The sequence below is a fragment of the Malaclemys terrapin genome, chromosome 23, assembly GCF_027887155.1.
Source record: "Malaclemys terrapin pileata isolate rMalTer1 chromosome 23, rMalTer1.hap1, whole genome shotgun sequence".
NCBI lineage: Eukaryota > Metazoa > Chordata > Testudines > Emydidae > Malaclemys > Malaclemys terrapin.
In genome coordinates this window covers 14,383,241-14,407,542 of record NC_071527.1, presented here as the reverse complement: position 1 = coordinate 14,407,542, position 24,302 = coordinate 14,383,241, and the positions used below count along the sequence as shown (strand labels likewise).

At 55.7% G+C, this 24,302-nt stretch overlaps 1 protein-coding gene across 3 annotated transcripts in view; it reads left to right on the top strand.

Moving 5' to 3' along the window:
• Nucleotides 1-23,650, top strand: part of LOC128828393 (cAMP-dependent protein kinase catalytic subunit alpha) — a 47,536-nt gene extending 23,886 nt beyond the window's left edge. For 2 of the 3 annotated variants that reach the window (XM_054013056.1, XM_054013055.1), the window contains exons 2-10: nucleotides 11,642-11,703; nucleotides 13,186-13,314; nucleotides 13,494-13,592; nucleotides 17,504-17,586; nucleotides 18,348-18,474; nucleotides 18,890-18,985; nucleotides 19,102-19,224; nucleotides 20,258-20,422; nucleotides 21,196-23,650. In XM_054013056.1, coding sequence (XP_053869031.1) covers nucleotides 11,642-11,703; nucleotides 13,186-13,314; nucleotides 13,494-13,592; nucleotides 17,504-17,586; nucleotides 18,348-18,474; nucleotides 18,890-18,985; nucleotides 19,102-19,224; nucleotides 20,258-20,422; nucleotides 21,196-21,321 — 1,010 coding nt within the window. In that variant the 3' untranslated portion in view covers nucleotides 21,322-23,650. Of the gene's footprint in view, nucleotides 1-3,448; nucleotides 4,015-11,641; nucleotides 11,704-13,185; nucleotides 13,315-13,493; nucleotides 13,593-17,503; nucleotides 17,587-18,347; nucleotides 18,475-18,889; nucleotides 18,986-19,101; nucleotides 19,225-20,257; nucleotides 20,423-21,195 lie in introns of those variants that run through there. The other variant, XM_054013057.1, reaches the window with a different exon arrangement.
• The last annotated feature ends 652 nt before the right edge of the window (nucleotides 23,651-24,302 follow it).

The window sequence follows — 24,302 nt, the reverse complement described above, 5'->3', positions numbered from 1 at the left end:
TGCTTCTTGGCATTAACCCCTTGCTGCCTGCGATCGCCCCTTTCCTCGCCCGCAGGTGGCAGAGCACGCTGGTCTGTTGCCTTGGTGGTGAATATCCAAGCCACCGGGAAGCGGGATGCTCTGCGGGGGGTTGAGGAGGAAGTGGGGTCCGTTTCCCAACCGTCGTGCCTGGGAGCTCTCCTAGGAACCGCAGCGGGCCGCAGAGGTGGGGGGGGGCTGACGCTAATGCCCCAGTGTGCAGCTCGGGGGTGCTGAGTTGCGGGGCGGGGGGGGGCACTGCGCCTCGCAAGCAGTGCTGCACTTGGGGGCGATGTGCTGCAGGATGGGAGCTCGGTAGGCGGCACTCTCTTTTTGCAGTCAGCCCGCACGCCAATGCTCCAGTGTGGCGCCAGAGGGCGCTGCGCTGCAGGGAGCAGCGTGGGGGGCTGCTCTCTCCCCCCTCCGTCAGTGCTGAGCCCAATGCCCCAGTCCAGGGGTCGGAGCAGGGGGGTAGGACAGGATTGTTCTGGTATTAAGCATCCACAGGGAGGGAGCTTCCAGCCTTTCCCTTGTGGGCGAAGGTCCTTCTGGCTAACCGATCTCTGGCCGGTGGCGGACGAATTTCCCCTAGGCTTATGCTAGACCAGTCCCCACTTCCCCTGCCAGATCCGTTGCTGCTGCTTCCCTTGTCTCAGAGCAGCAGAAAGCAGCTTCCCCTCCTTGGAAACGAAGCCAGCCTGACACGTCTCCCATCGTGATCTGCAGCTGTAGGATTGATCAAAGAGGGCGGGGCGCTCTCCTGCTTTTAGTTTGGCCCCTCCCCTCACACACATGGATCGGCTCCAGAGCTGTGTTTGAGTGTGCCATTACATCTGGCCACTGGGACATCGATCGGGGCTGCTGCTCCGTCAGCTTTCCAGGCCTGGGGCAGAAGTTCTGTCCTTCATCTGTTCCGATAGTGGGCGGTGCGGGTGGGGCAGCGTGCTGGCATCGGGATCGGAAACTCCAGGATCCGGCTGTAGCCTGGCGCTCTCTGGATGGGGGGATCCGGGCGGCGTTTGCCAAGGAGGGAAAGATCCTGGCAATATCCCAGAGCTGAGAAAGTCGGGCTTCTCGTCAGAAATGCAGGAGTGGGGGAGGAGACGGGATGCCCAGCGCTGGGATTGCCAGCCCTCAGATTGACTAGTCCAGGGGGCCACAGTGGCCAGCTCATCTTTCATGATGTTTGCCAGCCTCTAGCCAAGGAACTTGTCAGCACTTTTGTGAATGAACTCCGCCCCCGAGCACAGTCCTCAGCCCCAGTTTAGAGCTGGAAAATGACTTGGCTGAACTCACACAGTCAGCCAGGCCTCCTGAGCGTTCCTGGCTTCTCCAAAGCAATGTCAAGACACCCCGTTACCAAACTGGGCATTAACAATAACCCTGACCAAATCCCAGCGTGGTTAAGGGTTCGCCACCTCCTCCGAAGTCCACCTCCCAGGGTCTTGGATCCTTCACTCTTCTGCACTGCAATGTGCCTGTTAACCAGCTGCTGTCCCCTCCCCAGAAGCAGCTGCATTTGGGAGCTGGGTGAGCAGTCCCCATGCAGCATTGCTGTGCGGTGTTGACCAGCTGCCATGACCCGCCCCTGAGGTGGCTGCCATGAGTCCCATGTGTAGATAATGAACGTGCTTAGGGATGAGCCAGCATATGAAGGAGAGGGGGCAGGAAGGGATTTCAAGTCATGTCTTTGACCTTCTCTCTTGGCATGAGGGTACAGTTACATGCCCGGGGATGGCCAGGCAGCAGGAGGCATTTGGCTTTCTTGGCATCCGCTGGAGCTTTTAACCACCCTGGCCCATCCTCCCTTGGGGGAGGCGGGGCGAGTGTAACCTCGTGTGCGTTGTGTGTCCCCAGGGCCGGCTCCAGGCACCAGCGCAGGAAGCAGGTGCTTGGGGCGGCCAACGGAAAGGGGCGGCACGTCCAGGTCTTCAGTGGCAATTCGGCGGCAGGTCCCTCAGTCCCTCTCGGAGGGAAGGACTAGCCGCCGAAGAACGAAGCGGTGTGGTAGAGCTGCCGCCAATCGCGGCTTTTTTTTTTTTTTTTCCCCCGCTTGGGGTAGCAAAAAAGCTGGAGCCGGCCCTGTGTGTCCCTGACCCATAGACGCTGCGAGTCTGTTCCCACCCCCGCTACAGAGCCTGACTGTGATGAAAAGCTGTAAAGACTCCGGCTGTTAGCTCCGCAGGTCCCCGGTTCAATCCTTGGTGTTGACCGAAACAGTGGCTGTCACAGCCCCTTGGACTCGCTCTGGACCTGGCTAGTTTGGTCTTGCGCTGGTCAATGGCAAGTTTCTCAGGGCTAAGCCAGCTCCTGGGAGACTATGGGTGGGTCTTTGCTCCAGAGTCTGGGTCTGAGCAGCCACCCGTTTGAGTAACTGTGTCCTCACTGGCTCTGTGCTTGTTCTGAGGGGAAATCGCAGGGCTCTTTTGTGCTGAGACGCTCAGATTCTTTCCCTGGCAACCGCGGGAGAACTTGTCTGCCCTGCAGGGGAATTGTGGGAAGGCATTGGGGGACTGTCGGCACACAGGGGTTTAGCCGGAGTAAAAGTAGAGCCTACTCCCAGCTAGGCCGGCTAGCACCTCCCAACTGGGGTCAGAGGCGTTTGTGTGTGGACAGTAGTAGGGTTATGTCAGGTGCCTTCTATGCCACACCAGGCCAGAACTTAGGGGAGACCCCTAGTGGTGACTCCAGGTATTGCCGGCTTGGCAGTGGCAAGCCAGAGAGAACCCCATGGTGTGTCTGTGTCCAGTAGCCTGGATGAAGGATCCCTGTTTAGCATCTCTGCTTTGTGGGGTGCCCTATAGAGGGGCATGATCTAGTGAGTTAGAGCAGGAAAGGGGCGGGGGGATTGGAGACAGGACTCCTGGGCTCTATTCCCAGCACGAGGCAGGGAGGGGTGGTGAATTGCTTAGCAAAGGAGGTGTGCAGAACCAGAATTCCTGAGTTCTGTTCTCCTTTTTGCCACTGTCCTGCCATGGGCCTTCAGCAAGATTCCTTTCCTTCTCTCTGCCTCAGTTTCCTCACCTGTAAACTGGGATTGGTCGCTTGCCATGGGTGTCCTAACGTGCTTTGAGATCCTCAGGATGGGAGGATAGAGAAGGGCTTCCATAGGTCATGGGCGGGATAAGGAGTTATAATGAAGTGGGTGGGGAGAGGAGTTGGGGGATCCTCTCTTCCTCCTCCAGTAGTGGGTCAGGGCAGTGTCCAGATGCCCCAAGGGGTTATGGGTGATGGGGTAAGAACCCAGTTAGAGCAGCGTGTGTGTGTGTGTGGGGAAGCTGCAGTTGTTGTGTATAAATAGACCCCTGGAGCATCGCTGCGTGAATGTTGTCTCGCTTTATTTGCACTGCCACCACATGATTGGCTCTGTCCCTGTCCTCCCCAACCCCCTCCCTGGTGCGCGTCCTCGCATCGAGAGCTCAGAACCCATGGAAGGGCTGGTGGCAGGCGCTGCTTTCCGGAACCGGCTGCCCCACTTACCGGGGCAGTGAAGGGACACTTCGGGGGTTTGCCCTTGCCTCGTTGCTGCCTCCAGCCCCAGGCAGGTGGGATTGGCGGCGCTGACAGATCCACCTCTAGCGGCAAACAGGAACCCAGGAGTCCGGGGCAAGGCTGACCTTGGGGGCGGATACTGCTGTATCCAGGGGCAATAGGTGTTAACGGGCACAGACCCCTTGCGCCAAGGGAGCTTGAAGGCAGCTGTCACCGGAGGATCCGGGCAGCGTGATGGGACCCTCCAGCCTGGCATAAACCCGGCCCCTCCGATGCAGCCGAGGGAGAGGTGGCGCCACAGACACACCCTGGAGCTGCACTGGGCCCTGTGCTGGCTCGGGTCTCTCCTCGGCTCGCCGGAGAAGCTGGGGTCGAAGCAGAGGTCGTGTTTGCTCCTGCTGCCTGGGACAAAGTCCCCCACGAGGCGCCAGGCCAGACCTCCCTTTCCGCCTGCCATGACCTCCTAACCGCAGCAAGCGGCCTCCGTGGGCCACAGCATGGATGGTAAGGGGGGGACTTTTGGGGAGGGGATCCCAGGCAGGACGTGTGGTCATCTCCCCTCCCTTAATATCCCTGATGGCTTGAAGCGCCAGCATCCGTCCCTTCCTTCCTCTCTGCAAAGGGGAGCTGATGGCTGCCCGCAGGCACATGGTGATCCTGACCCCCCCCATACAGCTCTGCCGTGCCCCCTTCCTCCCAACCCACTGTCCCCCTGCTATTCAGGGCCCAAGGCCTCTCCCCAGCAGAGACCAGTGGCTTGTGTTAGGCTTTGCACTGGCTCTGCTGGGGAGAGAGCCGCAATTCATCCCATGTCTTTTAGAGGCAGGAGGTGAATTCTGCTGTCACCCAGATTTTCCCTGCCCTCCTGGGTTGTGGCTCAGGGGAAATGGCAAGGCACAAACCAGTTCTGGTCAGTGGTCGGCTCCTTTGAGATCTGCTTAACCCATCTGTGAGTTTTTCCCTCTGAGACCCAAACCCTCACCTCTACCGGCATCTGGTTACATTACAGTAGCTCTTGGGCCTTGAGCTCAGTCAGGGCCTCACTGTGCAGGATGCTGTACATACTGCTAGTGGGAGACAGTCCTTACCCTGAAGAGCGCAGAGTCTAAATACTCCTGAGTGGGGAGGGGAAACTGAGGCCTGGAGCGAGGCAGTGACTTGCCCAAGGTTAGAACCCTAGCCGCTAGGCCGCGCTGCCTATCTATGCCAGTTTCTACTAGCAGCCTGTGGTCTCTTTGGGGCAGGGAGCGTGGCTTCTGTCTGTACAGCGCCTAGCTCAATGGGGCGGGGCCTGGTGGGGACCTGGCGACGCCATCGAATCATAGGCTTGACATTGTAACCAATCCCCATGGGAGGTGAAACCCTGGCAGCTCATAGCGCCCGGCGGCCATCCAGCAGGAGGATGTCAGGGTTCAGGGCTCTGTATCCCTGGCTCCCACAGCCACCCGGCCTGTCCACCCGGGTCACTGCAGTGAAGGTCTCAGTACTCAGCTCTCTTCCCCAGCCCGTGCGAGCGGCAGGACGGTCGTGCACTGGCCCCTGCAATCGTTAGCAGGGTGCTGGGTGTAACGCAGGCCGTGGGCACCAGACCGCGTTGTATTAGATCCTTCGCATCAGGAGCCGGCCCCTGGATCGCTTACGCTCCAGCCCCATCACATGCCCCTTTGGGCCTCTTTCCCCACTGGGCTCATTAAAGGAAGTAAAACAGTTTGTTTTGGAAACCTGCTTGGTGCTCACCAGAGGGAGACGGAGGGTTCCCAGTGGCAGGGAAGAGCTGGGTTTAACCCTTCAGCCAGCAGCACTGGAGGGATGGGGCGGGGAGGAGGTGGATTCTCCTCGGTTCCACCCAGGGAAGATGGAGTTTACACTGCAGGAGATCGGGATCTGGAGCAGCGGGGGGCATGAGATGGGCGGGATGTAGCTGGAATCGGAATAAGGCCCGGGACTGCACTAGAGACGGTGAATGCAGCTTGCCCCACCCCGTATCCTGGTCAGGCGTCATCCCAGTGGAAACCCTCCCATGGCCAGAAATGGCGTCCAATGCAGAAATCTAGTGGGGCTGAGGCAGGTTGCTAACGTGCATCTAATGGCCTGGGGGAACGGGCCTCACAAGCCTAAAAATCTAAATCGATGCTGGCAGGTGATGATGCCGGGCTAAGAGGGAAGGAGGAGGGGAGTGGAACAAACTCATGGAGGAGCTGTCAGCACGTTCGTTCCTATTGGACAATCGTCGCTGGGGCGTGGGGCACGCAAGGACTCAACCTGTGTGGGTGTTAACCCCGGTGCCATTCTCCCTCCCTGAGTTTTCGCCTGTAGCTTCAAGATCTCTTTGGTGTTGTACAGTGTCCTTAAACAGCTGCCCTGTTTCACCCCAGAGGTGGCTGCATTTTGGTGGCGGATGAAATAATCCTTTTAGTGACCATTTTTAAAGCACTTAGTATTGGCTGCTGTGGAAGCTTTTGCTTCAGGAGCCCTGACCCCCCCGTCAGTTACTCTCCAAATGGCAGGAGGAACGAGTCTGCTTTTAAATTCTGGCTGCGTTCCAAGGTGACGGTCCCTGTAAACCTCTAATCTGCTCTTCACCATTAATGCCCTTTGCGCCTCTGGGGTGTGGTGAAATTAGATTAGTCGATTTCACTCTGTTTCTGATTTCTCCTGTGTTTATTTGCCAGGCTGGGGTCCCAACACTGGTTTTGGGAGCAGGGGCTTTAAAGTTTTGTCAAACTAGCTCCCCTCCCCCAAAGAGGGGGAAAATGGTGTTATGTTTTGTAACCCCGGCCTTCGTGCAACACAGTTGTTTTTCTTACGGACCTGGCCCTGATCCTGCAACAGGCTTTCAGAAACAAGGCTGTTCTGTTCTCGCTAGGTTCTTATTCTGCTCTTATCTGAATGCCTTCCAGTCGTGCATTAAGCGATGTGACTGCACATCTGTCACATGGCTTGTTCTCTCCTCTTCTCCCTGGAAGGAGAAGTGGAGTGTCTTGTTGTTTGAGAGGTTCTGGTAGGTCAAAGAAAGGCGTCTGGATTTGGGATGGTCCCTGGTTCATGTGGTAGGTAGTTCCACAGTCTACAACCAGACCCTGCACCGATGAACTTCACCATGGTGGTAGGTGCCATTGTACCGAGGAAGTAGAGTTGTCAGCCATTATCTTTCTGCCAAAGTCGTACGCTCATTTAGATCCCCCTTGGTGCAGGCCGTGGAGCGCCTTGAAGATGGGGACCGAGAACTTGAACTTGGTTTGAAAGGCAGAGACTCAAAGGCTACACTGGCAATTCACAGCGCTGCACTTGCTGCGCTCAGGGGTGTGAAAAAACACCCTCCCCGAGCGCAGCGAGTGCAGCGCTGTAAAGCGCCCATGTAATCAGCACCTGCAGCGCTGCACGCTCGCTCGCAGCGCTGCAAGCTATGCCCCTCGGAGAGGTGGAGTACTTGCAGCGCTGCGAGAGAGCTCTCACAGCGCTGGCGCCGCGACTACACTCAGCAGCGCTGCGAATCCGCGAGTGTAGCCAAGGCCTAAGGTGAAGCATGAGGTTGGAAACTGCTACTCGGAAGCTGGTGTGCATTAGGGTTCTGTAATCACAAAAGTTGGGCCTAAAACTTGTCATGTCTCTTTAAGAGCAGTCTGCCCTCTGATTAGGAGACTCAGATCTCTTCCAGATAACTCTGATCTCTCCTAATTACAGGTCCCTAGAGCCCTGGTGCTGGGCCCTGCTGGGCTTTGATCAGGCTCGATTTCCCTTCCGCAGAGAATGGCTTTCTTAACCAGATCTGTGGTCCTAAGTGGTCCAACCTTCTCATGCATTTTCCTTTCTGTGTACCGGGGTTGATCCCTGTCCCAGGTATTCGAATAATACCTCGTGCTGCTGCACAGGATACAAGAGAACTGGATGCATTGTGATAAGCAAGAGTGCAGTGTAGCGGTCAGAGTAAGGAATGGGAGTTGGGATTCCTGGCTCTGGGATGGAGAGTGGGATCTAGTGGTTAGAGCCGGGGCCTGAGAATCAGAATTTCTGGGTTCTATTCCCAGCTCTGAGAGAGGAGTGGGGTCTAAAGGTTAGAGGGGGCGGAGGCTGAGAGTCAGGACTCTTGTTGCTCTTCTCAATTCTTCCACTTCCTGTGCAACAGTGGGCAAGGTCATGGCTCCTGCCTCGGTTTCCCTGCCCATAAAAAAGGGAATAGTACCTGCCTCCCAGAAGGATTAAGGAGTTTAAGGTTTCGCTCAGTTCTTTGAAAGGCGGTACAAAAGTTTAGCGGTATGAAAACATCTCCATTAGCCTGGTGTTTATCCTGGCGCAGGTCAGTGTGTTAGTCTATTGTGTAATTAGACCCAGTCAATTAGTTTCATATGCCAGATTCATGGCATCTGACAAAACTGACATGAATAGAAATGCGTTCATGGGTCTTTAAAGGGGCTCTCTCAGCTGAAAAGCCACTGAGCTGGGAAGGAACGGCTGCAAAACCTCAGGGTCATTAGAACGAGAGGATTCTAAAAATCCAGTTTGCCGTTCGCTATTTACGAGTTACTATCAATGGCAGGCAGCCTCGTAAAGCCTATAAGCCCTGTGGAGAATGTTACCCTGTTCCCGCTATTGCTTTTGCATAGAAGGTGCTCAGATACTAGGGAGCTGGGCATCCATATAAACCCCTGAGATAGGTAGGTCTGTCTGCTGAGCAAAGGAAATCTCAGTGGTATCAATGTCACTCCCGCTTATAGTCCGTTTCACTCTAGGGTTCTCTGAGCTGCAAGAGGGGTGGGGGACCCTTCGTCTGTTTCAAGTGGGATTTAGTTTAAAAATAATTGGACTGTTTCAAGATTTGTTTTTAGAAGGCGTTGGGGGGCTTCACCAAAACTTACTTTTTTGGAGGCCAAATTTGAATTGGCTGCTTGTTAAATGGTCTTTTCATGACAGTAGCCCCCAGAGATATTGATTGCAACCGAGGACTCCTTGTGCCTGGGCTCTGTACAGACCTGAAATGAGCCAGTGTCTGCCCCAAAGAGCTTACAGTGAAACTCCCAGAGCTTGCAATTGATTATACGGGGGGGATCCCCCTGGAAATCAATGGGGCTTAGTGCCGGGGTCTGTCCATACACTCAACTGCGGGATTGGAGCCTCAGTTAACCCTTCGTCCTGCCTCAGTGCTGAGAACCTGCAGGATGGCGTCTTACCCCTGCTGGCGAAGGAGTGAAACTGACCAGTGCAGAGGCACTGTGTACATTCCTACCGGCCCTCACTACCACAGTGTTTGGGCACTTTTCAGTCCATGCCATAAGCAAGGTGACTCCCATCTGTCCCCTGCGGTTCATTCTCTCACCAGGGAGGAGAGCTCTGTGTGCAGTGGAGGTGTTGGTTTTGGTAGGGTCTGTTTTTATATGCCTGTGCTGTGCTGTGTTATAGTGGAGAAGGCTGGTCAGAGGAGGGCACATAGCACGAGGAGCAGGAGATGGGGAAGTTCAAGATGATCCTTAGATCCTCTGCCAGGCAGTTCCACCGTCTTGGACGGGTCCCCAAAGAATTTCTGTCTCTCTCACAGACGAGCTTCACCTGGGTGGTAGAAAGTGCCATGGGACTGGAGGAGTGGGGCTGTCAGCCACAATCCCCATCCCAGAGCTTTCGGCTCTAGGGGCCCTGGGCCCAGGCCTTGAAGAGAAAGAACGAGACTCTAAGATAAGACAGGCCCAAAAAGGGAACAAATTATTGGTGTTGGGCCAAGTGAATTAGAGGCTGGTGGTGCAGAGAAGATTCCTCCATCGCTGTCTGGGGCTGCCCCCAGTTCATGTAATTGATTAGCAGAGACTCACAAGTCTTCCATGACCTCCAGAAGAAGGCAGAATGGCTGATCTCCCCTCCCAAGGCATTGATCTGGTGTGGATGCTGCCAGGGAAGTACAGTGGGGGAGGGGTGTCGCAGGTCAGGGCAACTGCCCCTGTATTTGCCCCTCATGGTCCAGCCAGGGAAACCACTTTAGGCTTCTGGCTCCCAGTCATCACCTCTCTTGGGCGGATACCTGCGTCTCTCTCCTCCCTGCCCGGAGGATTTCCAGGATGCACAGCTCGCTGCCTACACTGTGAGTTCCCCAGCAAGTCAGACCTCCCTCAGCCGGCCTGCTTTGCCCTCCTTCCTCCGAGGCTACAAACAGCCCAGTCTCCATGGGTATAAGGTACCACACAGCTGTTAGCAAGCACATGGATTCTTAAGGTAAAAGCATTGCAGGGAAACCCTCTTAAAACCCAGCAGAGAACCTACACACCTGCTAATAACCTTTCCAGAGATCACCCCACTTCCAGCCAGGTAACTCACAGGCAGTGGGTTTCTCCTTGGGGAGCAGCTTCCAGCGGCTGAGGTTTTGCATAAACAGAGGCGTTATATTTGCATATCCCTCCCCCTAGAGATTTCCTGGGAAATGTACTTAACTTTAAAAGGCCCAATAGTTTCAGATGGTCCCTCAAAGCCCATAACCCTTCCCTGAGTTTCCGTTGAACTCCTAAGCTACTTAAACTTAGTTCTGTAAGGTATGGCCAGGATAGTGCAGGAAATTGTCTTATCTGTCCTGTGTCCATCCAAGGATCCCCTTTCTTACCCCCCCCCACCGCCCCCCTGGGGCTGGACTTGATGGCGGGAGACAGTGGCTGGTGAGCCAAGCCTGTTTCTATAAATAATCCGGAGAGAGTAGGAGACAAAGTGAAAGTCGGTCAGACAGACTGAGCCGCGGCTCCTGCGTGCGGCTGAGGGAAGCAGATGTGAATTCAGCCCCCCTCTGTGGGGCTCCACGGGTGATGGGGTGTGGGGACGAGAGGGTGAAGGGGGTGTGAGCGGGAGTAGTTAGCCAGCAAATAGCTGAACCCTAGAACCCTTTCAGGGCTGCCCTGCCCTATCCTATGGGATCAGGGGAATCCCTGTAATCTTGGTCTCCTTCCCTCCGGCAGCGAATCAGTCACGTCTGTAGGATGTTGTCCTGCTTCGCTAGTGCATTTCAGGCCCTCGCCTGGCCTATTTCTCAGCCCTTTCATTAAGGCAGGGACAGGACTGGAAAGCGGTGGTGCCGGGTTTCATAGAAGTGTTGCTATTTAGTGATTCATGTGGCGGGCTGGGAGCTAGGGCGCCTGGGGTTCTCTCCCCAGCTCTGGGACGGGAGTGGGTTGTAGTGGTGAGAGTGGGGCAGCAGGGAGTTGACTCCTGGGTTGTGCATCTGTGATCCCAAGAACCGCAGCACCCAGATCTGGATTTAGGCTTTTAGCTTGTCCCCTCCCTGGCGTCTGAGCACCAGTGATCCCTGGGGGAGGAAATTAACTTTATACACCTCCGGTGTGGGGGAGACTTGCCTGTGATGGTGGGGGTCGGGGTGAGCTCTGGTTTCAAAGCCGCTCCCTGCTGCTGCTCTGTGCTTGGCCTCCCTGCTGCAGCCATTCAAATCCCATGGGCATCTCTTGCACTATTAAGAGCTGCGGGACTTGTCCCTGTTATGAGCAGCAGGAGGCAGCGAAGATACAAGGGGCAAATATCCCTCCAGATGCTGCAGATTGCGCCAATCCCCGTCCCCCCTCCCATAGTTCTGGGATCTGGCAGCAAGGACGGGGAGCCCGGCTGGTGAAGGAAGGATCATCTGGTTGGATGCCAGAGAGCCGGGCACTTGCTGTTCCCCGGGTGCTGCTGTGGAGGCTGCGGCTGGTCGTTTTAACACCTTTGTGGGCAAAGCCCAACTGGAATTTGCGACTTTCCCGGCTGCTTTCTGCAGCTCTGTGTGTGTGTGTGTGTGTGTGTGTGTGTGTGTGTGTGTGTGTGTGACGGGGGTAGAGGCACAAGTGCGCCCCCTTTGGTACGCGCTGGGAGCTGCATTAGCCCTCCCTGACTGGGCTGTTCAGTGTGTCCAGGGGCAGGCCCGAGGGTGGGGGTGTTGCGGGAGCGCTGCCATGTGGACCTCTCTCTAACCAATCCCCAGCTGAGCCGCCCTTTGTGGCCAATCAGGCACCGCCATCCCGCTGATACACTCAAAATCCCCACCCCCTTTTGTGACTGCATGCCTCTTCGCTGAGCAGGGGTTGGGGGGGCTGAAAGGGGAGCTCTGTCCACCAGGCTGGGTGCCCCACCCCTCCTGACTCCTCACGCTGCTCCCTTTCTGTTTCCCTTACAGTGAAGGAGTTCCTAGCCAAAGCCAAAGAAGACTTCCTCAAGAAATGGGAGAACCCCTCCCAGGTACTGTGCCCCCAACCCAGATCACCCCTCACCCCCTCAATCAAGGCCTCTGCAGCCCCAGGCTGATTACTCTGCAATCACCCCCTGGATCTCTTTCCCCATCACTGAGCCACCTTGCCACACTGCCTCCGCTGAGGGTCTGGGGTTATTTTTGCTCCTGGGGGACGGGACGGAGTGCTTTTCTTCCCCCTCCCCCTCCGCCCCAATCCTCCAATCTGCCCTCTCGAGGGCCGAGAACAATGGAGGTTCAACTCCTGTCTGCTGGGGGAGGGGACACTAACCATGTGGGACTCCTCCTAATCCAGCCTGTCTCCCCCCCCCCCCCCCATCCTCCTCCCAAGGCCCCAGCGTGGTCATCCAGCCCAGGCCCAGATTGGCTCCCAGGGGGGTTGTGCTAACAGGGACCCTGTTCAAAAGGCCTCCATTTGCTGCCCTGTGCTTTGGCGCAGTGCCTCAGTTTGTACGTGCCGGAAAAGCTTTTGGGGTCAGCCCTGGGTCTGTCCCCACTGGAAATCCCGCCTGGGGTGGTTCTGGGTAATTCCTGAGGGAGAGCTGCTGGTCTCTCTGCAGCACTGTCACTTTGCTAGTCCTCCCGCACACCCTGTGTCATTAATGCTATGGCACAGATGGGGAAACTGAGGCCCAGAGGGGAAAGGGACTTGGTCAAGGGTATAGGAAGTTGGTGGCGGAACTAGGAAGCGATCTTTTGACTCCTAATCTCCTGCCGTCTGACCACTACACTTCACTCCCTCTCCTCACAGACCGAGGGCTAGAACCCAGGAGTCCTGACTCCCAGCCCCTCCCCTGCCTCTAAGCCATCAACCCCCACTGAATGGAGCTGGGCGGGTCGCCTGTCTGGAACTAGATTTTGGTTCTGCCCAAGGAGCAGGGATTCCCTTGTCTGTGTCTCATTCAAAATGTAGTGGTTACCTTTGGTGCCCTCTGGTGGTGAAATGTGACATCTACTTCTTCATATCAATTATCAGGGGGTAGCCGTGTTAGTCTGTATCCACAAAACCAACAAGGAGTCCGGTGGCACCTTAAAGACTAACAGGTTTATTTGGGCATAAGCTTTGGTGGTTAAGAAAACCTCACTTCTTCAGATGCATGGAGTGAAAGTTACAGATGCAGGCATTATATAATGACACATGAAGAGCAGGGAGTACCTCACAAGTGGAGAACCAGTGTTGACAGGGCCAATTCTTCATATGAATGTTCTCAAGAACAACCCCAGTGCGGTGCTAGGGGGTGCTGTGCTGCAGGCAGTGGGGCTCAGTAGGGGGCGCTCTCCCATCACCGTCAGTGCTGACCCTGGAGGGGCTGCCTTTCTGGTGAGCTATAAAATCCAAAGCTCTGACCCCCTCTTGGTCATTAAAGACCCCTCCAGTTTTGCAGTGCAATTCCCACCATCCCAGACAGGTTCCTTCCTGATTCCCCCAGGACCAGTCTGGCGCCCCATCAGGTTTGTTTTCCTCCTTCCAGAACACGGCCAGTTTGGATCAGTTTGATCGAATCAAGACCCTGGGCACAGGCTCATTTGGGAGGGTGATGCTGGTGAAACACAAAGAGACCGGGAATCACTATGCCATGAAGATCCTGGATAAACAGAAGGTGAGACGCCGGGGGCTGCTGCGGAGATCTGGCCTGGGGCCGTGGAATCCCCAGTGCGGGGGAGGGATTTGGAGCTGAACCCTGCGTGGGGATGCAGGAGAGGGGAGTGCATGGGAGGCACAGGGGGTGCTGCACCAGCAGAGGAAGATCTGATGTTGCTATTTCCTTTTCTCTCCCAGGTAGTGAAGCTCAAACAAATTGAGCATACCCTCAATGAAAAACGGATCCTCCAGGCCGTCAACTTTCCATTCCTCGTCAAGCTAGAGTATTCTTTCAAGGTAGGTGTTCTTCGCTTGCCAGCCCGGCCTTGGGCTGTGTCTCCCCCCCCGACTCCCACAATCCCCTTGATTCGTTTCCTATTTAAAACCAGAACTGTGCTGAAGGGGTCAAAGGGCACAGTGAGAACCAATGTTCCTGGCGTGACGTCTGGGATCAGGTTTGGAGCTAAGAAAAATCAGTTTGGAGCTAAGAAAAATCAGTTTGGATCATTTCCCTTTTTCAGTCTTTTCTGTTCTGCTTTTGACTCCAGGTTTTGAACAGTGATACTTCCCCCCCCTCTTCCCACCCCCTGGTCAGTTTTGTTTTAGTTTCTGGCTCCCATGCGCTGCCCCTCAGGCATGAGGTTTGGCTTGCGGGGGAGTCTCAGAGGAAGTCCTAACTTCACGCACAATTGGCTCTGTGGAGACTTTGAAACCATCTCGTGGGATCGTTTCCTTCTGATGGAGTTTCTGTGAAAGCTAAAATTCAGGCCCCAGCGTTGGGGCTTGGACCCTCTTCTCTAAACCTGGATTTTGAGGCCTGTGAGCTACACCCTGTGTGTAGGGGGAGAGCAAAGATAGTTGTGCCTTTGAGCTCCACAGCCCCCCCTGTGGCTGGCCTGATTAAAGAGGGGCTGGCTCTGAAGGGAGACCTGTCTCCTGTCTGTCAGCCTGAGGTTAATGGGTTGTAGCGACGAAGAGTCATCAGCTCAGAGGAGGCTGCAGGATAAATCACAGCCCCTGCGGGAGCCTGGAGGCTAGGGTGATGGGCGTGTTAGCAGCAGGCAGTGCTGGCAGAGTCACCCCTGCTCCGTGCTGGCTGCCTGGGGCTGGGCTGCGTAGCTCTCGGGTGACACAGTAGCAGTGGGGCCAGCGGCTTCTGCTACACAGGCTGTCTCGCTGAGCCAATCGATTCTCCTACGACAGCATAAAATAAATCCCTCGCAGCTGAATCCGCAGGTGTAAATGTGGGAGAACTTTGTTGAAATCAATGCAACTGCTCTGGATTTACCGCACTGAGCTAGGAATCTGGCTGGTACGTGCTGACTGGGCCCCATCAAGGTCCCACTAGGGTGTTGGGGCCTGTTTAGTTGGTAGAGGGTCAGGAAGGCCCATGTCACGCAGACCAGAACTGCCTGAGCAGGGAGACCAAGGATGGGCTGCGCTGCCAAGGCTGAGCTCCCTTCGTCCCCTTAGAGACAGCAGGGTTCAGGCTTCATTCCCCTTCCGCTCTAGGGCACCCACCTTTACCCTGCTCCTGGGGCTCAAGGCGTAACCCTCTTAATTTAGGCACCTAGTCTCACCCTTCATGGGCTCAGGGCGTCACCTCACACTCTGCGGGTTTGCAGGGTCTTTTCCCAGTGAAAGAGCCTCACACAGAAATATCCTTAACCTCTGTTTATTAACAGTTACTGTCACGGACTCACAGATCGTGCCCATTCTTGGTCCCGTGCAGTCCCTGGGGGAATCCCCTTCAGTGTGACAGCCCTTCTCAGGGGCAGGGCCAGCTCCAGGCACCAGCTCCGGAGTTGACCACTCCGGTCAGGGGCGTCAGGTCCAGCTATTCGGCAGCAATTCGGCAGACAGTCCCTCACTCCCACTAGGAGCGAAGGACCTCCTGCCGAATTGCCACTGCAGATCGCGATCGCGGCTTTTTTTTTTTTTTTTTTGTGGCTGCTTGGTGCGGCCAAAACCCTGGAGCCGGCCCTGCTCAGGGGTCCACTTTCTCTTGGGGGTTAAGCCCCTCCACCTTCTGGAACCGCACCTCTCTGAGCCTTAGCACACCTGTCTCTCGCCGTGGGCCCCCTCAGGGTGTCCACTCGCTCTGGACCCCCGGGGCCTCCACCCCCAAAGGGGTTGATGCAACCCTGTTCTCTAGACTGGAATGACTCAGCCAGCATAAAACAGGAGGCTTTATTGAGCATCTGAACACAGCACAGGAAACTCTCAGGGCCCTCGGGCCTGCCCTCCCTCAGCACAGCACATCCAAGTCTCGCCTGCATCCAGGTGGGCTCTGCTTGCTCTCCCTCTCCAGCCCAGAGCCCCCCTGCTTCCCAGCTGGGCATCTGAGATCACCGGCCGCAGGCCCTGCCTCTGTCCATTGTCTTCTCTCCAGGTAAACAGGGCTGCCTCTCCTGTCTTCTGTCTTCTGGCTGGAACCACCTGTTCAGGTCACTGGGGTCCTCTCTTCACAGCCCATTGTCTTCCCACTGGCCAGAACCAGCTGTGACTCCCGAGCTGGGCCTCCTGGTCACCAGGTCACCAGTCGCTGAGGTATCCATTCTCCAGGCCATAGGCTGGGGTTCCAAGTTCTGTCGCTGGTCCTCTGTAACAACAAACTCCCTCTCCCACCACCTCGTTAAACCAGTAACACTCAGGGAAACTGAGTCCCACCCCCTCTACATGCAAACCATTGAAAACCCAAGAAAACCCCCCACTTCGTCACAGTTACCAGAACAGAATACACATGCTACTCATACAATGCCCATCACTCCCAATAAGCAGACGAACTTTCCCTGCTGGCCAGTCAGGATCAGCTCGTCCTGGGACTCCAGGTTCTGCATGGTGTCATTGGCAGGGTGTTGAGATCTGGCAGCGCTGATGCTGGGCTGTGTCCTGGAGTTGGTTCCCCAGAACTTCCTTTTGAACCCAGTTTATATAGTGAAACTTGAGTCCTGCTTAGCTCTCCCTTAACCAATCATTTTACTGAAGTGTTACAAAATAATTCTCTGAGCAATCCTATCGTAGTGTGAAACAATTCTTTACCCAGTCATACACCACCACCTTCGCTGATGTACACCTGGCAAAATTAGTTATGTACCAGAAACAATCAAAGAAGCCGACAGATAAACAATAGAGAAGTGGGGACCAGCAAGGGGAAACAATCAAGATGTAGAGATTTCACAGCCACACTGCTGCTAAGTGATTCCTTTGAGCATCCTAAGATCTGTTTCTTTGCCTGGTGATGCTGGGCACTGTGAGGACAGGAGCCTTCTTACCAGCCCGGTATTCCATTGTTCTGATATAATTTAGATGGAATGTGAGGATGTGACTTTCTGCTTCTTGGCTCCTGCTCTCCTAATCTGGCTGCAGAAAAAGACCTCTGACCGTACAGCATGGGGCGCTCAGCCCATGTCCCGCCTGGACCCTCTCTCCAGGGCTAGCTGGAAATTCACCCTGGGCTCGAGGGCAGGGGCAGTGGTCTCCGCTGGCGCGTGCGCGGGTGCTTCATGCTCATGTTCTCATCACTGAGCCGGGTAGGGTCTCACTAGCGGAATGGCTTTGTTGGGCTCAACGGAGTTACTTCGGAGGCTGCTCTTTGACATTGCAGGCGTGGGGGAGGATGAAGCCAGCCTGGTCAATTTCACACTCTGCTTTTGAGAAGTTTCACTTCCTGCTTCTGGTCCTTTGGGGTGTCCGACCGGGCGGCAGGTTGGGTTTCCCCTTTGATTGTAGACGTCGCAGCTGGAAATCCCTCTTGGGCCCACCCGTCCCTGCCCCTAGACCAGATGTGTGGGGAGGGGTTGGATTTTCTAGGGCTCTAGCACTAAATACTCCAAGCAAATAAAGCTCGCGCCCTCTCATTAGTGAGTCTATTCCCCAGCTGCGTCTGTGCAGCAACTCCCACTGCAGGTGTGTGCCTGGGACCTTCGGCATCGCAGTGCAGCCCCTCTGGCCCTTGAGCTAAAGGAGTAACAGCAGCAGCTGGCGGCAGTAGTAGGGTGTTCTCTCCCAGACAGCGGGTGCACTGCATTTAGTGCTATGGCAAAGCCCGGCCACTGCATCAGGCTACCTTGAGACATGTGGAGTTAGCGCCCGGAAAGGGATGGGGCTAATAAAGGAGCAGGGGTGTGGGGAGCAGTTTCATCCTGGTGTCGCAGGCACTGCCGGGTGGCCCCCTTGCACTCCGTTGCTGCTGCATTTCCTTCTAGGATAACTCCAATCTGTATATGGTGATGGAATACATCCCGGGCGGGGAGATGTTCTCCCACCTACGGCGGATCGGGAGGTTCAGGTGAGCATTGCCACGGGAGCCGATGTTGGGTACAGTGTCGCTACTGGTTAGAGCTGGGTGGCGGTTAGACTCCTGGATTGTCTCCCTGGCTCCGGGAGGACAGTGGGATCTAGCACTTAGAGCAGAGGGACTGGGAGTCGGGACTCCTGGGTCCTATTGCTGCCTCTGTCATCCACTCCTTGTGGGAAGGGGGGGAGAATCACTCTGTGCCTCAGTTTCCACAGCTGTGAATTTGGGATTTAGTTGAGTAGAGAACTAGACCTATTATCCACTAGCAGCATCTGCAGTGATGCTGGCTTTGATCCTCATGTTGCAGGGCATGACCTGATCCCCAGCTGGGCTGGTCAGGAAGGGATTCCCCATGGGGAGGGCTGCTGAGGTCTTCTGCCAACACTAGCCACAGTCAGTGGCAGGGATGCCAGGGCTAGATGGGGCCAGGCTGGATGGAGCTGGGGGTCCATGGGTGTGTGTGTTGGGGTTACGGGGGGAGATGCTGGTCTGGGAGGGGGCTTGCCCTGGGTTGCCAGGCTGGATGGAGTCAGAGGTCTAGCAATGATGGATGGGATGTGTGTGCTTGGGCAGATAGGGCCACCAGGCCTAGAAGCATTGGGGCATCTTGCCAGGGATTGCCGGAGTAGATGGAGTCAGGGATCTATAAGGAAGGTGAAGGTGGGAGTGGCAGGGGGCCGACGGTGCTGGGCTGGCTGAGAGGGGACGGATCTGGCCTGGGATGCCCACGTTCTCCTCCCACCTCATTGCAGTGAACCTCACGCCCGGTTCTACGCTGCTCAGATCGTCCTGACCTTTGAGTATCTGCACTCGCTGGATCTCATCTACCGAGACTTGAAGCCAGAGAATCTCCTGATAGACCAGCAGGGCTACATCGAGGTGAGGCTGCCCCCCTCCCCTCCCTTCCCCTCCCTTCCCTTCCCTTCCCAGGGCTGGCTCCTGGCTCCCTGCAGTGATCTCCTCCCTGCCCAAGTCTCTCTCTGCTGCCATCCCCTTCCCAAAGCCAAGACACCCCCAGAAATGTAACATAGCCAGAATACATCAATTATCATAGAATCCCAGGGTTGGAAGGGACCTCAGGATCATCTAGTCCAACCCCCTGCTCAAAGCAGGACCAATCCCCAGACAGATTTTTACCCCAGTTTCCTAAATGGCCCCCTCAATGATTGAACTCACAACCCTGGGTTTAGCAGGCCAATGCTCAAACCACTGAGCGATCCCTCCCCCCTTCCCCTCCTGCTGTCACAGCTTCCGGGCTGATCCAGCTTCTCCCCTCTCTGTGTTTTGGCTCCAGGTGACGGATTTTGGTTTTGCCAAGCGGGTGAAAGGCCGAACCTGGACTCTGTGTGGGACCCCGGAATACCTGGCCCCCGAGATCATCCTCAGCAAGGTGAGCTTGGCAGGGCCTGTCCACTGCTTGATCTCTAGCTGATCCCTGGCCACCAGGTGGTTCCCCCCCACCCCCAAACATTCGGTGCGTGACCCTGGCCTGCTTTCCCTGGGCAGGGTTATAACAAGGCTGTGGACTGGTGGGCCCTCGGCGTCCTTATCTATGAGATGGCGGCTGGTTACCCCCCGTTCTTCGCGGACCAGCCCATTCAGATCTATGAGAAGATCGTCTCTGGCAAGGTATTTGGGCTGGGGGAGGGGACACTTGTGTGATTTGGGGGGGCGGGGTTCGCCAGGTAAAGGGGGGTGCCAAGTCTCAGCGACTGATCAGAGAGGTGCTCGCACCCTCGACATGCTCATGCCCTCCCATGCTTCCCCAATCCCCAACCTGTGGGCATCCTCCCTGTCATGTACCCCATTCCCCCTGCACCCCAACACATAGACCCTCCCTTGCCACGTACCTCGGTTCTCCAACACATGGACATCCTCCCCATTGTGTCCCCCACACATGGACCCTCTCTCGCCATGTGCCCCTATTTCCCCAACACATGGACTCCATCCCCCACCCCACCACCATGGTGCTCTCTGTAACTCCCATGGGGACTCCTGGAACAGGTGCCTTTGGTTTTCTTATACACTGTTGTGAGTTGCAAAACCCTCCACAACTCTGATGCGTTGCAAGACTAAACATTCCTTAAACACATCAGTCTTCTCCAGGCACTGGTAGAGCACTCATCACCATAGTAACCAAGAGCCCATAATATTCCTCTGCCCACCCCAGCGCCTTCTCGCCAAGGATCTCCAAGCACTCGTGTTGGACACGGTCAGCCTTAAAGCTAGTGGGGAACTTAACAGACCTGGGTTCTGTTCCCGGTTCTCCTACCAGCCTGCTGAGTGTCCGTGGGCAAGTCACGTCTCCCTCTGCCTCAGTTTCCCCTTACGTAAAATGAGGATAGTGATGCGGCAGCCCTGCTTTGAGATCTGTGGAGGAAAAATGCTCAATGAGAGCTGGGGTGTGGCTGCTAATTAACCATTTCAGCTCCTGTGTCAGTCCTCAGTAGCGCCTCCACTTCTTGTCCACTCATTGTCCTGGAGTGTTTTTAAAGGGCTCGTTATTTATTATGAGGTGTATATTACAATAGTACCTACAAGCCCCAGTCATGGGTCAGGACCCCTCTGTGCTAGGGGCTGTACATTATTAGGTGTATCTGTGAATCTAGCCACAAGGACAGGGCAGGTAAAAGCCAGACCTCTGTCTCTCCTCCCGCCCCAGGTCCGGTTCCCGTCTCACTTCAGCTCGGACCTGAAGGACCTGCTCCGGAACCTGCTACAGGTGGACCTCACCAAACGCTTTGGCAACCTCAAGAACGGGGTCAATGACATCAAGAACCACAAGTGGTTTGCTACTACTGACTGGATCGCCATCTACCAGAGGAAGGTAGGAGGGCGGTGGCGGGGCGATGGGAAGAAGCGAACCTGGATAACTTCCACGTGTGCAACCTCCGTCAGCAGGAATTGAACCTGGGATCATCAGTGCCCAGGCCTATCGGAGCGCATTGGTTACTGGGACTCTGTAGCAGGGTGTTGTGGCTGGATCCAACCACTAGGGGGAAATGTGTTCACCCAGCATTGGTTTAAAGTAGGGAGCCCTCAGTCACCTGTTCGTAACATGGCGGGAAAAGCATGGTCCTGTCCCCACCCACTGAGGATAACAGCCTACCACTGCTGCTGCCAGATAATGGCGTTATTCTTCTAGCTCAGGTGGGAGAGGGCTGTGCTGAAGGTCCTGATTAAAACCCTACTGATGATGCAAGTGGGGGCTTTTACGGGGATCCAAGGGGCTCATGACCCCCTGCCCTTCCCTGACTGCAAAGTGAGAGGAGGGGATTCTGGCTAGATAAAAGGGGACTTGAGGAGGCACTGATTCTGCATCCCTCACCTGGTTGCTAAGGGGCCTGATCCTGTATTCCTTAAGAGTGCTGGGGGCCCTGATTCTGGGCTCCTAAGCGGGGTCATGGGCTCCCCCTTCCATGATTGCAAAGTGTGAGGGTTTCTGGCTGGATAGTGGGGGGTGGGGCTGATCCTTGCCTGCCTTGTTACAAAGTTGGGGCCTGATTGTGCGCCCCTAGCAGACCCAGGAGTGTGTGTGTGGGGTATACAAATATTGATCCCTCACCTCGTCCCCAACCTCCCCCTCCCCTCCCTTTGCAGGTGGAAGCTCCTTTTATACCAAAGTGCAAAGGCCCCGGCGACACGAGTAACTTCGACGACTACGAGGAAGAGGAGATCCGAGTCTCGATCACTGAGAAGTGCGCCAAGGAGTTTGCTGAGTTCTAGGGCCAGCGGCCCCACCCCGGGAGGGCGCGCGCGGAGCAGGTGGGGGCGGGGTTGGATTTGATCAGCAGAAAGACCAGAGTTCCTTGCCTGTGTGTTTTATTTTTGTGGGTGGGGGGTAGGGATTTGCCTGGATCTGGTTTGCGGGGGGAGCGGGAGACCCCTTATTCTAAACCTGTACTAAGTAAATGACAGTAGAGAAGGGCAGGAGTCTAAATTCTCCCATGCGCACCCTTGATCCCCCCCACTTGCACATGCTTCCCCCCCCATCACAAGCCTGCAGCCCCCCCCGAGCAGCTCTCCTCATCCCCCCTCACCTGGGGTTTAAACAGATTACTACACACACACACACACACACACACACACACACACACACACTCTCTCTCTCTCTCTCTCCCCCTCTCTCTCTCTCTCTCTCTCTCTCTCTCAGCTCCCACTGGGTACCTTCCACCCCCTCACACTGATCGGGTTACCCCCACACTGCCTCTCAGTCCACACGTGCTGCACCCCCACCGTCCTGACTGGCTTTATTGGTGGCTTTTAGTTTTTGAAGGGGGGGGGGCGTTTTTTGCCATCAAATCCCCCCCAGATCTTCATGGCTATTTGCAAAGGCTTCTGGGAGCAGGGTGTGGAGCAAAGATGCCCCAACACCCACCGACATGGCAGAATAACTTTGAATCCCCCCAAGGGGGAAAAAAATCCCAGCCCCCCACCACCACTCTGGAAAGAGGAAGAAGGAGGGAAATCTTGTCTCACTTTATAAATGCGGGGATGGGGGGGTTGGGCTTTTTTTTTTTAATTAAAAATAAATTAGTAAATTAAACCTTATTTTCCGTTGGGGGACGTGGGGGTGTGTGTTGGGTAGGGGGCTAAGAGGTTTTAAAACCCCAGGCGTGGGGCTGGGCTGGGCTAACTTACCCTACATCAGCCCCCGCCATCCCCGGTGACACCTCCCTTCCCCTCCCCCCCCAGTGCCAGGAATTTTAACTCTCCAAGCTTTGAATGTTTCCAGGTTTTAGCAAGGAAAAAAAAGAGAGAGATCTGTTTTTATTTTTGTTTTTTCAGGTAGAAACTGACCGTATTTCCCCACCCCCGCTGCTCTCTGCGGGGTGTCTGGTTTGGGGGTATCTTACACTGGCGGGGGGAGATCTGGGAGTCGGTTACAGGCTGGGATGGAGGTGCTGGGAGAGGGAATCTCCCCGGTGGGTTTTGGATTTTTAGCTTCCTTTGGAAATAAAATGCTGCCTTTTGAATCTAGGCTGTGAATGTGAGCAACCCCCCACCCCCACCCCTTCTTTGGCCTGTCCTCTTGTGTGTCGGGGTGGGGGTTGCAGGTAGGATCTGGTTCTGGGGCACTTGGTGATTTTCCCCCAGGTCAGTGGGGGCTTATACACTCTTCTCCCTCCCTCCCCCCCGTAGGCCAAATGGTGCCCTGCAGAAATAACCTTAAAGGATTTTCTGGTGGGGGGAAGGGTTCCCCTTACCCACAACCCGCCTGGGGCTCCTTTCTGCACCTCCAATTTTATGCTGTTGATTTACATTTTAAGATGACAATGCAGGAGGAGAAACCAGAAAATAGGGTGCGGGGGAAGAGGAGGGTAGGCAGGAACACAGGATCCCAATTAGGCCCTGATCTCCCCCCTCCCCTCCTCCCAACTCTCAACTGGCCCCCCCAGGGAGTGACCCCATTAGATCTGTGGTCAGGTTGGAGGGGCGTTAAGCCATGATTAGCCCCTCCAATGTGAGATCAGCTGGGGGGGGAGAAAGGGGTGCTGATACCTAGCCATGATCCTGCTTTATTGGGGGGGGGGGAAGGTGCGTGTGTGGGGGCTCTTGTTCTATTCATTTACTTTTCCTCCTGTCTGATTCTTGACTTATCCTCCCTGCCAGCCCTCCCGCCCCCAATGCAGTGCATCAGTGTGGTGGTCCTGTTCTAACCCCCCAGCCTGTCTCCCTCTGTGTGTATTCACCAGCCGGTTGAATTTCTTGTTTCTCTCCGGGGCGGAGGTGTGTGAGCTTCTTTTGGTTTCATAGATAAATTATATATATTATAAATACATGAGCGCTGTCAGGAGCGGAGGGGGGGAGCCCCGTGGCTAGCCCTCCCCCCCAAAATCCCCCTTTCCCACAAAGAAGCTCGAGAGTCCCATCTAGAGGGTGGGGATATCATCCGCCCCGCCCCGGGAAACACGTCTGTGTCCTCCGACAAAACCTGTTTCACTGGAAAAAACAAAACAACTCCCCCCCAGCCCCCACTTCCTCTTTAACAGTGTGCTTTGTTGTAAACATATTTGAAACAATTACCAATAAAGTTTTGTTTAAAAAAATAAAATCAGACTGGCGTGTGGGGTGTTCGGCTCTAGGGGACAGTTGTCGTTGCTATGATGAGCCGGGAGCTGTTCCTCTCCCCGGAGGCCCAAGGAGTTCAGGGATGTGGCGGGGGGTGGGCGGCTGCCATTAGTGGTACCTGAACTCGCCTGGCGTTGGAAGCTCAAAGGGACGAGTGTCCGCGCTTAAATGGGGAGGTGGCGTCTGGTCACCTCCGCCTCCTTCCCCGAGCGCGCCGCCGCTCCGCTTCTCCCCCCTCCCTCCCAGGCAAGCCGCTTAGGAGTTCAGGCTCCCTGGCTCATTTGCGCCTGTGTGTGACTAACCAGGCCGCAGCCAAGAGAGCTAATGTGAGTTGGTTGCATCAGAGGCTGTGGTGGCCCATCTGCTGGGAGCCAGAATGAACTGCAGCAAGGGGGCCCCTGAGGCAGCAGAATGGGGGGCAGCGGGTAAGAGTTCAATTGCTACAAGCAGCGCCCTCTAGGGGAGAAAAGCTCCTGTGTCCCATTCCCGCCCCCCGCCAGATGGGCACCCCCTAGAGGAGAAAGGCTCCGTGCTCTATTCCCCACCCCTCTGAGCCAGCCTTGCTTAGCTGCCCCCCCTCTGGATGGACCCAGGAATACTTTGCCCGGACCCTGAGCCCCGGGTTGTTGGGAGCG